General features: G+C 37.9%; 1 protein-coding gene across 9 annotated transcripts in view; it reads right to left on the reverse strand.

Annotated features, from left to right (window-relative positions):
- The window catches only part of ITSN1 (intersectin 1), a 223,426-nt gene that overhangs the window by 123,414 nt on the left and 83,031 nt on the right, over positions 1-16,981 (reverse strand). For 7 of the 9 annotated variants that reach the window (XM_073231403.1, XM_073231407.1, XM_073231406.1 and 4 more), the window contains 3 exons: positions 9,789-9,949; positions 2,978-3,157; positions 1,266-1,362 (listed from right to left, as the gene is read on the reverse strand). In XM_073231403.1, coding sequence (XP_073087504.1) covers positions 1,266-1,362; positions 2,978-3,157; positions 9,789-9,949 — 438 coding nt within the window. The remainder of the gene's footprint in view (positions 1-1,265; positions 1,363-2,977; positions 3,158-9,788; positions 9,950-16,981) is intronic. The other 2 variants (XM_073231404.1, XM_073231405.1) reach the window with 1 other exon arrangement.

Consider the following 16,981-nt stretch of genomic DNA (forward strand, 5'->3'; position numbering starts at 1 on the left):
GCCTTGCCTTTTAGGAAGGTGTAAACCATAGCTGAGGAATAGAACCTCTCTGGGCTTATTTCCTCACTCACACTTCTGAGACGGCATCAACTGCAGAGGTGGGTGTGGGGTTGAATGGAATTCATGACGTGTCTGCCAAGTGGATGCTCAATGAATGTTACTGACTCTGAGGAGTAAAACCTCAATTAAGTGGAACACAAATATCTGTATCCACAATTAACTTAAGTTTTTACAGCCAGCTTCCATGACTAAGAACACATGCTCTAAAATCACAACTCAGTTCAATTCTTAGCTCTATCACTTACAAATTACATTATTATCTCACGCAGATTATTTAATACCTCTGAGCTTCTTCCTTGTCTACAACATAAAGAAAATACAGTTTTCTTATGGGAAAGGTGAGCATTAAGTGAGCTAATATGCATAAAGCATTTGGCATAGTGCTTCTCAGTATATGAATCTTTTTAAATCATTTTTTAAGATTATGCATTACTGAATTATATTCAACCTGCTTTTCTCTTTAAAGTGGGAAAATGACATGATTCGTTTAGAGAAGATTTATGAGTGTGAAACAGGAAAAGATGGAATCATTTTTATTTAAATCCCCTTTTCACTCCAAAAGTTTTGAGATGGCTTACAAAGAGACTTAATTTTTCATATTAGTGCAGCAGTACACAACAGAAATAATTAGAAGTAAAAGAAAAAGATTAAAGATAATATGAAACCAAGATTGGCCAAAATATACACAACAGGTCACATAATCTTTGCCAAATGGAGCCAGATATCTGATTTATAAATAACAACTGCCTACTCATCTGAATAATTCATTTCACATAAATTGGTTTTAAAAAAGGTTTTACTAACAACCCACAGATTCCATGAGATTGATACAGAATTAAAAATAATGCTAATTATGCCTCTAATCTTCATGTAAATTTCTTACACATAAACATTTAAATAATTAATACAAAATAGTTCATTTTACCCTACTATCTGGAGTTCTATTATTTTTAAATATTTGCTACTACCTGTTATCCTTGTGAAAAACATGTAAAGCCTTTAAAGGAAATGTCATGTTCTTTATTTGTGACCTCTCCAACAAATAAGTAACAAAACTAATATAGCATGATCCAGAATTAAGAAGATTATTGGCAGTCTACAGAATAAAAGATAAATAAAGGATAAAGCTAGATCATTTTCAATTTTATGAGCTAATTGGATTATGGCTTTAACCAAACTACTCATTTAAAAACAAGCACACTTACCTAGCCACGTCAAATGATTGTGCCTTCTGTAATTTAGTGTTTAATTGTGACCCTGGACCAGATCTACTAAAGGAAGAACTCTTTGGCAATGTGGCTGCTGTAAAAACAAATACATGTTGAATAATTTTAACTCTACAAAGACAAGAAACTTTTCCCTATTTATAATTTAAATGCACAGTCACCAAAAATCTGGGGCAGAAATTATTCCTCCCTACCACCCTGGACTCAAAAGGCGTTAATCCCTCCTTGCTCCCTGCCCTCTTGCCAAAAATGCTTCTAAATTTATTAATTCCTACTGAAAATCATCTTACTATGATGTAATGTTTACATCCATAAATTTTATTCTTCATTCAACACACAGTATCACATTTTATAGGATCTGTTGCCATATACATCCATAAATTTTATTCTTCATTCAACACCCAGTATCACATTTTATAGGATCTGTTGCCATAGTTAAAGAAATAACAGCTTATATATATAGATGGCATTTCCTCAACCACAGTGAAGGAGCTGAAGTATTAGTACCAGACGGAAAAGCCAAGAAGTCACAGACCTGCAGTTTTGGCCAGACAACATGTGATGCTAGGGAGGGCTGGCTTTTGTGTCTGATTCTCATTCAGGCTGGTCAGCTGTGTGTCAGGAAAAAAACTCTCTTAGCCACATTTCCCTCATCCTTCCCTACTGTCTTGCAATATTTGCCATTAGACATAAAAGAAAACAAGACAGAGTGGTGGATTCACTGATATTAACTGGAAAACCAATTGCAACAATTTTCTGGGCTGCCATCACACCTGCAGTTATGGTTACATGTGAAAGATGAACATGTGACAAGAAAATCTGACAAAAAAAGATTCTTTGGCTATAACTTACAGACACATCCTAAAACAAATGTAATAAAATCTAGGCAGTAGGCACAGAAATAATGATTCAAATAAAGTGCTAAAATCCACGCTGTCATCACTACTGAATTTACTCAGACATATCCAAAGTACTTAAAAAAACAAAAACTTTCCATATGTATTTGATATCAATTCATTAACATTTATTAGAGTAAAGCTATCTACAATCTAGTTTATGTTTCTCCTAAAGGGAAAAAGACTTTGAATAAAGTCTCAAAATGAAATGAACTAAACCAGAAAACTTTTAATCCTTTCCTTCAATTAAGCCAGCATGTAATATTATGACCTTAATATATTGAGTCATTTAATACACTCCCTTCCCTTCTTCATAGACCGTCTTCATCCTGATTCATTCCATCTCCTTGGAAAAAAAAAAAGTAATGTTCTTTTATTTTCCCTCGCATAATTCTCTATTGCTAAGGATTGGCATTAGCAATGCATATCAGCTGAAGAAAAGTGGTAACTGATAATTGGAAATTCAAAATGTTCAAATGCTGTTTTAATTTCAGTTGCTCTTGTCAAGCCCTTGTAGGAAATTATGCTCTTGGTTTTAGCTGTTGAGTTCACCTTTGCCCACTGTGGTGCTCAGCAATCCACTCCATTTTCCTTCCCCCATCTCCAGCCTGGCATATCCCATTTAATGTGTCCAAAACAGTAAGAAATTAAATTTAAAGAATGAAGATTTTTCCTCTGGAGTAAAATACAATTTAAATTAAATATAATCAGAAAGAAAAGACAGAAGATTTAACAAGAAAGAAGAATAAAATGCAAGTTGTAAAAATTCAGTTTATGGATTCACCAGGCACATACCAGGATGAGCAAAGGCCGGCAGAGGCTGGATGACAGGGGGAGCCCCATTAGCCAGGGGAGGCACTGCTGCTGTAGGAACAGAAGATACTAGAGGTGGAGACATTCCAACAACTGGAATGGATCCCATTGGCACTGGAGCAACAGCTGTAAGCGGGGACATGCTGGCAATACCTCCAATACCTAGCAAGGAAAAAATCCCAAATTCACATGGAACCACACGTCAACATTCAATGATAAGTAATCCAGGATTGTTTGAAGAAGAAACTCACTTTCCAGCTGTAATATATTCCTATGGAATACATTAAAATATGGATTCAGATTAATCATTTTAAAAAGCACTAAAAATTGTGTCAAGGATCCAGTGACTGCAACAGAGAGGGTGAGGACTTGACAATAAATGGGTGAATGTTGAAATTGCTGTGTTCTTTATGTGAAACCATCATAAGATTGTGTATCAATGATATTTTAATTAAAAAATAATAATTATGACAAGGATCACATCAAAAGGGCTCAAGACCAAACTTACAGAGGGATCTACTGGCCAAAGTTGAAGATTAACGAGAATAATAGCTGCAATGGCCTGAAAGCCAACAAAGAAAATTAAAGTCCTGGATTCACAGTATTTAAAACCAAATGAACAAAAAAAATCAAACATCTATCCTATCTTTCCTTTACATACTAAGCCTCAGAGTAACCACACATCTGATGGGGAAGTTTCTCTTTAGAGAAGCATTTTAACCAAAAGATGAAGAAATGATAGAACTAAAACAAATGTTCCTTCTTTGTTTCTCTGTCTCAACTTGTGATATTGTGAAATAAAAAGAAATATGTATCTGGTCTTCATCCCTGGTTCCTGGACCCAGCAGAACTCTTAAAGCTCTTGTAATTTCCTGATGGATAGGAACACCTTTTGTTACAGTACTTGGTCTTGGTCCCTGGTTCCTGACATAAGACCTCCTAAGACCCTTGGACTCTCTGCAGTGATGAGTGCCATTCTGTATTCGAATGTGACTGGTGGGGGGGGGGGCCTCTAAATAGCTGCAGGATGAGAGTTGGTTTTAGGAAAGACCAAGGTTCAACTAGAGGGCTTAAAATCTTAAGTCCTACAGACCACCCACCCCCACCTCCATACAGATCTCAGGGGGACAGGCTGGAGATCAAGTTAATCAATGTTTTAATCAACCATACCTAGTAATGAAACCTCCATAAAACTCTTATACTACAGTTTGCAGAGCTTCCAGGCTGGTGAACACAGCCATGTATTGGGAGGGTGGTGCACCCAACTCGTCAGCAACAGAAGCTCCTGCACACAGGACCCTTCTGGACTCACCCTATATACCTCTTCATCTGCCTGTTCATCTGTATCCTTGGTAATATCCCTTACAATAAACTGGTAAACATAAGTAAGTGTTTCCCTGAATTTGAAAGCTATTCTAGCAAATTATAGAAAGGAAGGGTTGTGTGGGAACCTCTGACTTTGTAGTCAAGCTAAAGAGAAGTATGGGTATCCTGGGGGATATATCACTTGTATCTCAAGTTTGAAGTGAGGGCAGGCAGTCTTGTGGAAATGAGCCCTTAAGCCGGTGGGATCATGACACTAACTTCAGCAGCTGGTATTAGAACTGAATTTAACTATAAGACACTAAATTAGTGTCTGGATAGTTGTAAAATGGTTGGTGTTGTTTTACCGGACACAAAATTCTTGGCTCAGTCCCATTCTTTTTTTGAGAATCTTAAATATGTTCCTTTTTTTTTTGGCACAAAGCTCTGCTATAGAAAAGTCTGAAGATACTCTCATTTTCTAAGTCACATGCTTTCTTTTCTGTGTGAAAACTAATCAAGGGAAACCTCACTGACATGGCGTTGGGAGGCCTGCAGAAGCTCTCATGCGTACCACTCCTTGTAAATCTCAGATCCCACAGGAAGAGACAGGTACCACACTGTTTCAGCTACTTCACCACCCAGAGGAAGAAGGCGGCTTCCACCTCCCGCCTCCCCTACAGCCCAGCCAATGAGGATGGTCACCACTCAGCCAATAAGCTGCGATACACGGGATTTCCAGTTTCCTCCAGTGGGCTTTTTGCCAGCTGGGCATTTTCTTCTATAAAAAGAGAAAATTTCCTCTCCTTTGTTCTCTGGACATACATATGGTCCTGCTGTAGCTTGCGTATCCCAGATTGCAATTCTCTGCTATTCCCAAATAAGCCCGTTTTTGCTGGGAAAATAACTGGCTGTTTTAAGTTTAACATCTATCTGCATGCCCAAATAGTTTTTGTTTTACTAGAATATTTCTTAGTTTTGGTCTCTCCGGGTCAATGTTCTTGGCACATGATATCCTCTTTCAAATACAGTTCCAAATGTTTTTATTTCAAGGAAGTTGTCTCAGACTAGTTTTTAACATTTGTTCTTCTCCCTTGCTTTGGTTTTCTCCTTCAGGCACTCTAACCACATATTCAGTTTTCTTTGGCTTCAGTTTTTGTCACTTTTTCTCAAGTCCTTTTTATCTCTTTTCTCATTTCCTTTAATCTTGGAATCATTCTTTTTACCTTATATTCTCTTAACACAGTATTTCTCAGGTTGCTTCTAGTTTAGTCTTTATTTCTGAAATGACTTTTTATTTTTTATTTTTCCATGAATTCCGTCACCTTATTTCTGAGTTTAAAAATCCCAATATATGTTGGTCTTTCATGACTTGTGTCATTTTCTTAGTGTTTTTTAGCTTGTTTTGAAATAGGTTACTGGTGTGCTGTCATTATCCATAGGGTTGGTAGTCAACTCTTTATTCTCTTTTTTCCAGCAACAACTTTGTGTGGGATTTGATCTTGCCTGCTGCCACCTATTTGCTCCTTTTTATGTGGGCCTTGCTTCCTGGGATTTCCAGTCCCCATTCTCCTCCCCCATGTTGGTCTGGCCATTCTCCTTCTTTTGTCTTGCATCACTTCCCTGCTCAATTTTGATTCTACTCCCAGTCATTTTTCCTCAGTATGGGTTCCTGTCCCAAGAGGGAGCCTTGTTGGGTCAGTTTTGACAGTTCATGGGACTACACTGCAGTTAAACTCTGCCCTCTCCCAAGCCTCCAATCAGGCTTTTGCCCCTACCACTCCAGCAAAACTGCCTGTCAGTCAGGGTTATGCACAAACTCACTTTGCCAAATCCAACGCTTTTCTGGACTATTCTTGATCTATCAGAAGCAACTCAAACCATGGAGCACTTCCACCTTGAAAAGGATTTGTCCTAACTAGCTAATTAATACCAACCACCTCCTACTTCACTGTTTCTGGCTTCTTCCTTCTTATTAGACCTTTAAATGTCACAGCATGCCAAGGCTTGGTCCTGGGTCATCTGCCTACTCTGTCTCCCTGAGATGACTTACTCAGTCCCAGGGCTTTCAAGTGCCATCCATACACAGACAACCAGGTAGATGGTTCCCTCCTTGGAGTTCCAGACAGAAGGATTCATCTGCCTCCTTAACATCTCAACTTGGAAATCTACTAGGCCCCAAACTTAACTTGACCAAAACTTGATGTACATGCCCTCCAAATTATCAGATATAATGATTCTAATCCTATCCTCTCTTCCACATTGACTATCACCACCCAGATCTAAATCACCGTTATCTCTTGCCCATGCCAAAAGCCTCCCTACTGATTTCCTGGAATCTACTCTTGTCCCCCTTCAATCCAGTCTTCAGGTTAACACAGACTATTGTTTCTAAGTATCTATCAACCATGTACTCCCCTGCTTAAAAGCTCTCTGTCGCTTTCAATTGCACTTAAAAAAAGAAATGCTAATTCCTTGGTGGTTGTATAGGCCCTCAACCATCTGGCTCCTGCCTTGCCTCCCTGATCTGAAGGCCTGCCAGTACTTCAGCTACAATGCTCTCAATTTTGTTCCTCTCACACACCAAGCTTGCTTTTGCCTTTGGACCTTTTAAATGGCTGCTGCTTTTGCCCAGGCTTCTGCCTTAGGTCATCACATGGCTCCCCACTAAGTCAGCTCAAAAGTCAACTCTCCTCACAGAATTCCTCTCTGACCTGTCCCATTTCTATCATTACCCTGTTTTACAGAATTTATTGCACTTATCTTGCCATTATTTACCTACTTGCTTGCTTCCCCCAACTTAACAAGAAGTTTCATTCAGCAAGAACCATGGTCTCTTGGCCCACCACTATGTTTCCCAGCAACTAGGACACACAGTAGGGGTTTAAAAATAACAGCTTCAACTAATAAAACCATGGACTCCGGGGAAAAAAGAAAATCAGACAGAACACAAATAAACTCCCCTTGATATAGTTGGCTCCAGAGTAAAAGAATTACACTGTGTGCAAATTCACTAAAGGAGTTGACCAGCACACTCAGAACCTGCTGAATACAGCTGGGTGGCTGTAAGCAAATCACAGTATCACGGCACCCTGTATCCCTCCCTCTTCCCAACAAAGGGGAGTTGAACACAATGACTGCTCAACCCTCAGGCAGCCTTATTTTCACAGTGGGCTCACATGTGCTTTAACTCATGCTGACAACAAACTCTGGAAGAGTGCCACTCCGTGTCACCCAAATGGTTTGGTGACAGTGAAGGTGGGGAGAGAGAAGGTAATAAGGAAATCAGCAGCCTTTAGAAAAACTGCATATTTGGACAAATTCTCCCTCCCTTTTTAGAAATTTGGACTTTAATCATTAAACTTCTTGGAATCTCAATTCTCTCATTTTTACAACAGGGCTAATGATTTCTGCATACTTTTAGGGTTACTGTTGTGGCCAAATAAAATACTGAATGTGAAGGCACACTGTACAGGGCTAGGAAATGCATAACCAGATAATTTTTAAAATTAATTAGAAAATAATGATTATAGTAAATTACTTTGTTCTCAAGTAGAGAGAAGGGTAAAAAAAAATTACCTGGTTAATCTGAGAGGTAGAACTAGAAATACTAACATAGAACAGATTTGAGTCAACTTGAGCAAGCTTAATTAGGACCATGTACTTCTACCTTCTCTTATGTGCTGACAGTCCTTACGATTTCTCTCATGAAAATAGTTTACTGAGAATGTTGCTGAGGAAGGCAGTGGAGAAGCCCTGGAGGAGCTGAGGACTCACTGGCAAAAGGTCAGATCAGAGGTGCCAGGTTCCCTTAGAGGCAGAGGCAGGTTGCATAAGTGATGGTAAAAACCTCTGGATAGTGAGGCCACAACCACCTGAAAATAAATGAGTCCTACAGCACAAGGGAATAAGAGAAGACATATTAAATGTTACAAGAAGATTTACTGACACTCAGGTTTGAGGGGAAAAGAGGAAATGAAATGGGATGCCTCTGGTTATCTGACCCTCTCTCCACTCTGAGGTTTCTTTTTGCAGCACCAGAATGGAGGCCAAAAGAAAGTCAAACACCCTTTAGCTGTTTTCACACATGGACCCTGACCAAAAGTTGGTCACAGGGACCTTCAGAGATTCAGAGCAACTTCCATTTAAATTAGCTGGTTAACTAAGGGCTAAGTACTGGGAACACACAATGGACATGACCAGCAAGGGTCCTGGTCACTTGGAGCCCATGGCACTGTCTCTTTCTAGCCTTTGCTCATACAGACTTCTCGGTTTTCCTTCTCTTAGATCACTATTCTATTTGTCTAACCCCAAATCTGTACTTTCCCTCTTATAAAAACCAGTGTGTGTAAGAAGTGACTAGTGGTTACCATCAGGGAGGAGCTAGAGTGGGTGGATGGGGAGGGTGAGGGGGATAAAGGGGCCCAAAAGTCTCTATCATAATATAAACTGGTCATGGGGATAGTAGTACAGCATGGAGAATATAGTCAATGATTCTATAACATCTTTCTGTGCTGACAGTAACCGCACTAGTGGGGGTGAGGATTTAATAATATGGTACTGTTGAACCACTGTGCTGTACATCTGAAACCGATATAAGATTGTATAGCAACAATACTTGAATAAAAACAACAACAAAGTGTGTGGCTAAACCTCACCAAAAGAAAGGCAATGCACAGTCTGTTTTTACAGTAAATCTATAAAGTAAAACTATAGCATTTATTTATATCTCAGCTTATCATTAGTTATATCAGAGACACTCCCAAGTCTACTTCACTTTATCACCTGTCATCAGATATATCAGAATGACAAAGGGAAAGAAATTCTATCTACAATTTTTTAAAAATGTAAACTGTCCCATGAATCATGTTATATCTGATTACTGTAATCTTGAAATCAACCTAAATAATGAAAACCTAGGGTGAGAACAGAAAAGAAATCAGATGTGTTGGTGATCTTAGTCAATTAAGTAACAATTTTAAGAAACATATCTGGCTAGAAGATAACTTTTTATGGAATTATGTGTTCAATTGAGGTACAATGCTTATTTTTCCTGCTTCATTTTTTTTTGAAGGAAGAGTTTAAATGTATTTCTAGATACCATAATCCAAAGGAGTTGTTTATGCACAAGGGAAAATAAAGATGTTATGGCAACAGAAAACCAAAAGGAAGTATGTGACAACTTGAAGAGTCAAGAATCCAGTAGGAGCAGGAAAAAGACAGAGACTGCAGCAGCAGGCTGCAGGTTTGCCTGTCCTCCTGACAGTCTGCACCTTTGCTCTCATTTCGGTGGCTTGCATCCTAGGGTTGGAATGTGAACATGCATGCGCCTTCTCCTCACACACTATTTTCCTGCATAGGGTCATCATTTCTCAGACAGATTTACCCCTTAGAATTTCACAATGCTACCAACTGAGAGGGGATAAAAAGGGAAATATTTATTTTTAAAATATACAATGAAATATAGGTATCAATTCTTTTTCAGACTTACCAAATGCTGGTGCACTAGAAATAGCCACTGGTTGCTGTTTCATGACTGGGGGAAGTGCAGAGGGGAGCTGATATCCTTGTAGCTTCAGCTTGATAAGTTTCATAGCTATGGAAAACTCCACTTGATCCATTCTCCCATCATTATTCATGTCAGCTAGGGCCCTGCAAACCAACATCAGGGGCTTAGAATGACTATGACCAGAAAAGAACATTTCCTAAACCACAACTCCCACCTACACAAACAAAACAATCAGCTCCCTTCATCCTAGAGAGAAAAAAATGGAAATAAAGCAAAACAAAACAAAATTTGTTTACCAAGCCATAGGGAGTAACCTGGAAATACTAACAAGGTTTCATATAAATATAAAATAACTTATATTTTGTTATTATTTACAATATGATACATGAGGTAATTGTCAGCTTAAATGTCAGGATATGTACCTTCGAGATCAAATTAGGTTTCTTTTCAAAGTGATGAAAATGTTCTAAAATTGGATAGTGGCAGTAGTTGCACAACTCTGTGAACAGACTAAAAACCAATGATTTATATACTTTTAAAAGGGTGAATTTCATTATGGGACGCATGTCACAATAAAGATGTTAGGGGGAAAAAACTATTTAGGAACAGAAAGCTTATTTATAGAGATACTGACTAGATTGCACCAACCCTCTGTGGGGTTCTACAAACCTCACCATGGAGACAGGACATGCTGAGCTATCACTCTACTACAGTGCTAAAGCTGTGAAAGCAACTGAGCTTACAAATGTGCTTACTATTTGAACATGGTACACAAAACTAAATGGCCAAGTGTAAACTGCAATGAGCTGTTAGGTATAGTATCTCAAAGAGTATGCAAAAGAAAAAACTTTGTACTTGTAACTGGGAACTATGTTACACAAACCAAAACTGTGCATATCCATGACTCCACCTCTTCATGAAAACTTTATTCAGATTTCATTTCTTTTTAGGTAGAGGATCTTTTAAACCTATCTTAAGAAAAATTTTATTTGAAATATCAAATGGTAAGACCAGCTACTCCAATTAAAATGCCATGATTCACAGTCTTTTAGAGAAGCCACATCCAGGTAGTGTCCAAAAGAGAAAATTAAGTTTCATAGAAAAGAACCCTATATTGCTGGAGTTAACTCAAAAAAGAAGACATGTAACACAATAAAATGCATGACATACAACAAAGATTAAAAATCTCTGAAAACGTTAAAAAAGTATAGACATCAACACCATTCTTTAGGGAAATAGAAAAAAAAATCACAAGATGGAAAACGGGACCCCCACAGCTTCAGGGGGCTTTTTGCCTCAGATAAGAAAGAGCACCGAGGTCCTCCTGCAGTCAGTGATCCCCGGCAAACCACACCAGTGGGATCTGAGTTTCCCTCACTGCAAGTGAGCTCTAACATTGCTTTCCGTGTGTCCTGGCATTTGTACGTGAATTGCTCATTCACATCCTTTGCCAAGCTTTCTGATGGACTGCATGTCTTTTTTATGTCAGTTTACAAGGGCTCATTGTAAAATACATATTAACTTTATGCATCAATTATTCTTTTAAACTGTTCATTTGTGTATAATATCTTTACTGTAAGAAATTCTACATTTTTATGCTGTATGATTTCACTTATATGTGGAATCTAAAAAACAAAACAACCAACCAAGCAAAACAGAAACAGACTTAAAAGCACAGAGAACAAAAGGGTGGTTGCCAGAGGGTAGAGAGGTGAAGGGATGAGTGAACTAGGTGAAGGAAATAAGGAGGCACAAACTTCCAGTTAAAAAATAAATAAGTCCTGTGGATGTAGAGTACAGCATAGGGAATACAGTCAATAATATAATAATTTTGTATGGTGACTAGACTTCTTGTGGTGCTTATAATTATATAAATGTGGAATCACTATGTTGTACACCTGAAACTAATATTGCATGTCAACTAAACTTTAATTTTTTTAAAATTCTGTATTTTTTATAAATAAAAATAATACTTTTTTCCCACAGAAGTATGTTTTCAGTCCTTTATTCTCTAAGATTATTTTTATTACATTTCATCCTTTAACCTAACTGAAACTGTGTATGTTAGCCCCAGGTTTAACCATGTACCTTCCAGATGTATTCCTAGCTTTCCCAGCAATATTTATTGACAAATCCATCCTCTTCTCACTGAAGCAAAAAAATTTTTGCCGTTCATTAAATGTTCATATGAAGTGAGACCTATTTCTGGGTTATCTATTCTGACTGAACGATTCCCAGGTTGATAGGACAATGATCTGATCAAACTGGCTCTATGGTATGTTTTTGATACTATAAATAAAGAAAATTTTTTGAACTTTTTTTAAAACTTTGGCTATTTATGGATGTTTGCTTTTCCCTATAAACTTTAAGATCATTTATCAATTCTACAAACAACCCTATTGGGATCCTAGCTGAAACTGCATTAGATATATTAATTTTGGCAAATCAACATAGTTATGATAGTTTGTCCACCAGAGAAAATAACGTTTTTCCATTTGTTCAGCTCTATTAATATTTCTTTTAATAAATTACATCTATTTCTTCATATAAGCAATTACTTTTCTGATTAAATGTATTCTTAGGAATTTAATCATTTTTGTCACTATTTTCAATGGAACATTTCTCTCCCATTTCCATATTTAGGTGCTTATTTCAAGCATAGAAAAAAAATCTTGCTTTTAATAATTTACACTGTATTTAGATCTTTACCAAACTTCTATGAATCTTATTTTTCTAAGCTCAAATCTCTTGAATTTGTTAGGTATACAATCATACAACAAGCAAAAATGACAGTTAACTTTTACTTCTAATATTTATACCAGACCTCTATTTTATTAGTCTTACCACTTCTAAGATATTATTAGAGCATCCTTGTATGAGCATTCCTACTTAATTCTGAGTATAAATGAAATGGCTGCACTGTTTCATTGTTTAGAATATTTGGTAGTGAGTTTTAGAAAGCAGTCCCATATCTAAGAAGTCCCCTTTTCTAACTTATTAGAAATGATTACTTATATCTTTTTATCAAATGTCTATTCAGCATCTGCTGATCTAATTACACATTTTCTTTTTCCTTTTATCTGCTGACACAGTAATGTTGAAAGAATCTAATTCTGACCAACCCTGCATTCCTGCTGTAAACTCGTAAGTTGATTGTGGTTCTCATTTATTGTGGATTCCTACTTGCTAAGATTTTGTACATCTGTGTTTGTAATTGAGACTGGTCTCTGGTTGTTTTATTTTTATAGTATCTTTCAGGTTTTATAAAGGAAATTAAATGAAATGGTAAACTTTCCTTCTTTTACTAAGTTTTTCTACAAAGGTATTCAGCTAATCCAAACAGTTCTGAAGGAAAAAAAATTTAACCCAGCAATTCCACTCCTAGGAATTTACTCTAAAGATATAATCCAACAATATAAATACATATATATGCTTTAGCTCATTCACTGCTGCATTATTTCTAATTGCAAAATATAGGAAATAACTTCAATGCACATGCAGGAGACTGTTGAATAAACTATGGTCTATCTTCCACAATGAGTACTATGCAACTGTAAAAAAAAAAAAAAAAGAGAGAGAGAGAGAAAGACAGAAAGATCTCTATGGAATGATATGAGTGATTTCCAGGATGTGTTGTTAAGTGAGAAATACAGAGAACAAAAGAACATTCATAGGAAGTTACCTTTAAACTAAGAAAGAAGAGGAAATAATGAAAACAGGTGGGAACAGGAATGAAGGGAATGAAAGGGAGTGACACTCTTTTGAGTGTAGTTTTTTTTGTGTAGTTTTGGTTTTTGGAACTTTGCTATATGTTATATATTCAAAAAATAAAATTAAGCACACAAAGATGAGATCCCTAACCTGAATAAAAACAAAAACAAATAAACCAAATAGTAGTTTAAATAAATAACAAACCCTCATAGGAGGACAGAAAAAAACTAATCCAACCCACTCTGAACACGGAACTCATATATCCTCAGTCTATAAACAAAACGAACTACGAAGCCACCTTGACCTCCCTGAGTAGGTCTGGTATTTGTAGTGGGTATGAGGGCAGCAATTCTGAAACCCTTCTGTCTATACTACAGGATGAAGGGAAAAGACCAACCTCCTCTCACCCCACCTTATTCACTGCCCCGAGCTGAAGCCTCTCGGCTTCCTCAGGAGCCTATCTCATCCACAGAGGTTTGTCACAGGCTGTTCACCTCCACTGTGCAGATTAATCCAGCCTTGTGTTCATTCACTATTTGTTTATTCACCCAACAAATATTTTTTGAAGAGAGACACCTGTAAGATCCAGGCCCCATCTAGGAACTGGGGTTACAACTGTAAAAAGACAGACAAGGGACCTGTCCTCCCAGAGCTTCTATTTTAGTACAGGCAGACACTAAAGAAGGAAACATGGTGGATCATTCCACATGAAGATAACTATTATGAAGAAATAAAACACGGTAATGGGAGAAAGAGAGGATGGCGGGAAGGGGCAGGTGGGCAGAAAGAACTACTTTAGCCGAGTGGGCAGGAAGCACTTCCCTGGAGAGGCAACATGAACTGAAACCCAGGGGTGAGCAAGCAGCTCGGTGAGGACCCAGAAGAACTGCATGAAGGATGAGGAAATACCAAGTGCAGTGACCCTGGGGCAAGAAGCAGCCTCGCCCCTTCAAGGAATAGAAAGGTCAGTGAAACTGGAGTGCAAAAAAATGAGGAAGAGACTGTGCAAAACAGGAGAAGATGAAAACAGCTGGAGTGGGATCAAAAGCCTTGTGGCCTTGGTACCGACTCTGGTTTTTCTTCTCAGTAGAGAGTTTTAAGTGGGCTTACTTTTTACAAAGACTGTTTGGGTGCTATTCAGAGGCAGGTGCAAAAGAGATACCACAGGCAAAATAGCTGGAACACTGAGCCCAGGGGAGATGACAACTTAAGAGTGGCAAAAATGGAGACAGACAGAAATGGCCAGATGGGAGATAAAGGCTATAAATGGAGTCAAAAGTATATGCCGATGGTTGGATGTGGAGGGCAAGGAAAAGAGGAGCCAAGCATGGCCCCCAGCAGCTAGATGGATGCTTGGTGCCTCGTATGAGCTGAGACAGTGAAGACACAGGAAGGCGGGCTGGAGGAGAGGGGAGCCAGAGACCAGTGTGACTTTTTTTTATTAGAGTTTTGCAAATTGATCTTTTCGGGGGCTGAAAGCTCTTCTGACATAGTTAGAGGTATCCTAAGACAGTATGTTACAAAACTGCCCTGCCCACAAGCCCCATCCTTGAACCCAATCACCAGGCTGTTCTAATTTTTGCCTTTATGTCTCCAGCTCCGGTCTTCTCTCTCGGGGCCCATTTCCAGTTGGTGCTCCCTTGCTTCCCTTCCCTTCTCTCCTGAGAAGCCTCTCATCTCCACTCTGTGGCCCCTACTGTCTGGGACTCCAAAGCCCCCACTGAACCTCTTTTTCTTTCCCGGACCTTCCAGGTTCTTGCCCATTCCCTGCTGCTTTCTGCTTCTCCCTCTCCACGCCAGGCCAAGGCCGAACAATTCCAAGCACTTAAGTTGCCAAAGGGATATAGGATATTTGCCAGTTCCTTATTAGTAAGACGATTTCTAGGAAGATATATCATCTTTGGTCACTGTTATAATTTGGCATTATACACACTGACTTGACTCCCATCCTCTGAGAATTCAGGTTTTCTTGTATTCTTAAATGAAAATCAGATTGGCTACGTAGGGAGCCCCAGAGTATTAGAAGGTTACAGTTCAGAAGTTTACAAGTTAGTTAACTGGAATATAGTTCACATGGAACAAAAATTATAAAAGTTTCTAACATATACTCTCCAACAGTCAACATTACTTACATACTTGAAATGAGGTCCAGAGCAAAGAAAGTAAGACCCAGAGAGATAGGGACCAGAAATAGTTCCTAATTCTCAACCAAAATTTTCTTCTTCCCCAGATGACTGACACAGGAACTGCTGAAAACCTCAGATTCAAACCCACTCCTCTTTCTACCAAAAGAAGCATGGGCCTTCCCTGGAACCCCATTTGAAAACCACATGAGAACTCAAGAGTAGCATGAAGAACCGGGAGGGAAAATTATCATGTTAGGTCAGCTGTTATTATTTATAAATTTAAAAACCTAAATTTATGAAGAGGCCAATAATTGCTCAGGGTTACAAAGTTAAAGTTAATAAGTATCAGAGCTAGTGCTGAAAGACAGGTCTTAGTCATCTTTGCACTACACCGTTCCACGATTTTAGCAGGACACCTGTGGTTCATGGAATTTATGATTACTTTTCAAAGATACTTCTTTTGGGAAAAGATATTTAGAGGTGTGGTCCCCCCTGGCCCCCCATCCAAGACTGCCAATTCATCATCCTTACTACTAATAAAATTTTTCACAAATAAAATTAAATAAATAATTTATTTAATTATTATTTATAATTAAATAATATAATAACTTATTATAAATTAAATAATAAAAGTAAATTGGAAAATGATCGAGATACATTTAGTTAAAAAGAGTTTGGAAAACTAACTGGCTTAATTTTTAAAAAGTGAGATTTACTAGATAATGCTTTTTCTCCATTATACTTATTACCATGTAATAATTTTAATACTGCTATTATAATCTCCTTTCACTAGATTGCAATTTCTATAAAAGCACAGAATATATATATATATATATTCATACTGATGACACTTATAATCAAGCTTAGCCTATGTTTCACAGACTCTGCTTGAAGCCAACAAAGAGCTATGTCAATCTTTAAATTTCCATAAAATTATAAATAAAAGGTCAATCACTTAAGTGGACCAGCAATTGGTTGGACAATTTAGTTACATGGAATACCCAGTCCCTGAGGACAATAGCTACCTTTTTTGTATTTTGTTTTGAGGAACTATTATGTGCCAGGCCCGGCACTAAGTCCTTTATATATAGTCACTCTGCTAATCTTCTCAGCAACTCTGGAAAAAAGATGTCTTCCCATTTTCTAAATTAGAAAACTGAGCTTAGAGAGAATAAATACATGTTCCAAATCATAAAGATAGAACATAGTACAGCTGGGTTCAAACTCAGGTGTCTGACTACAAATTATGTCCTCTTTCTTACTCTAACAAGCTGCCCCACAACACTAATTAGCCCAGGGAAAAGAAGCATTAGCTGTAAGAACCGCACGTTGCAGAAA

This window comes from Manis javanica, chromosome 3 (genome assembly GCF_040802235.1).
Source record: "Manis javanica isolate MJ-LG chromosome 3, MJ_LKY, whole genome shotgun sequence".
Classification (NCBI taxonomy): domain Eukaryota; kingdom Metazoa; phylum Chordata; class Mammalia; order Pholidota; family Manidae; genus Manis; species Manis javanica.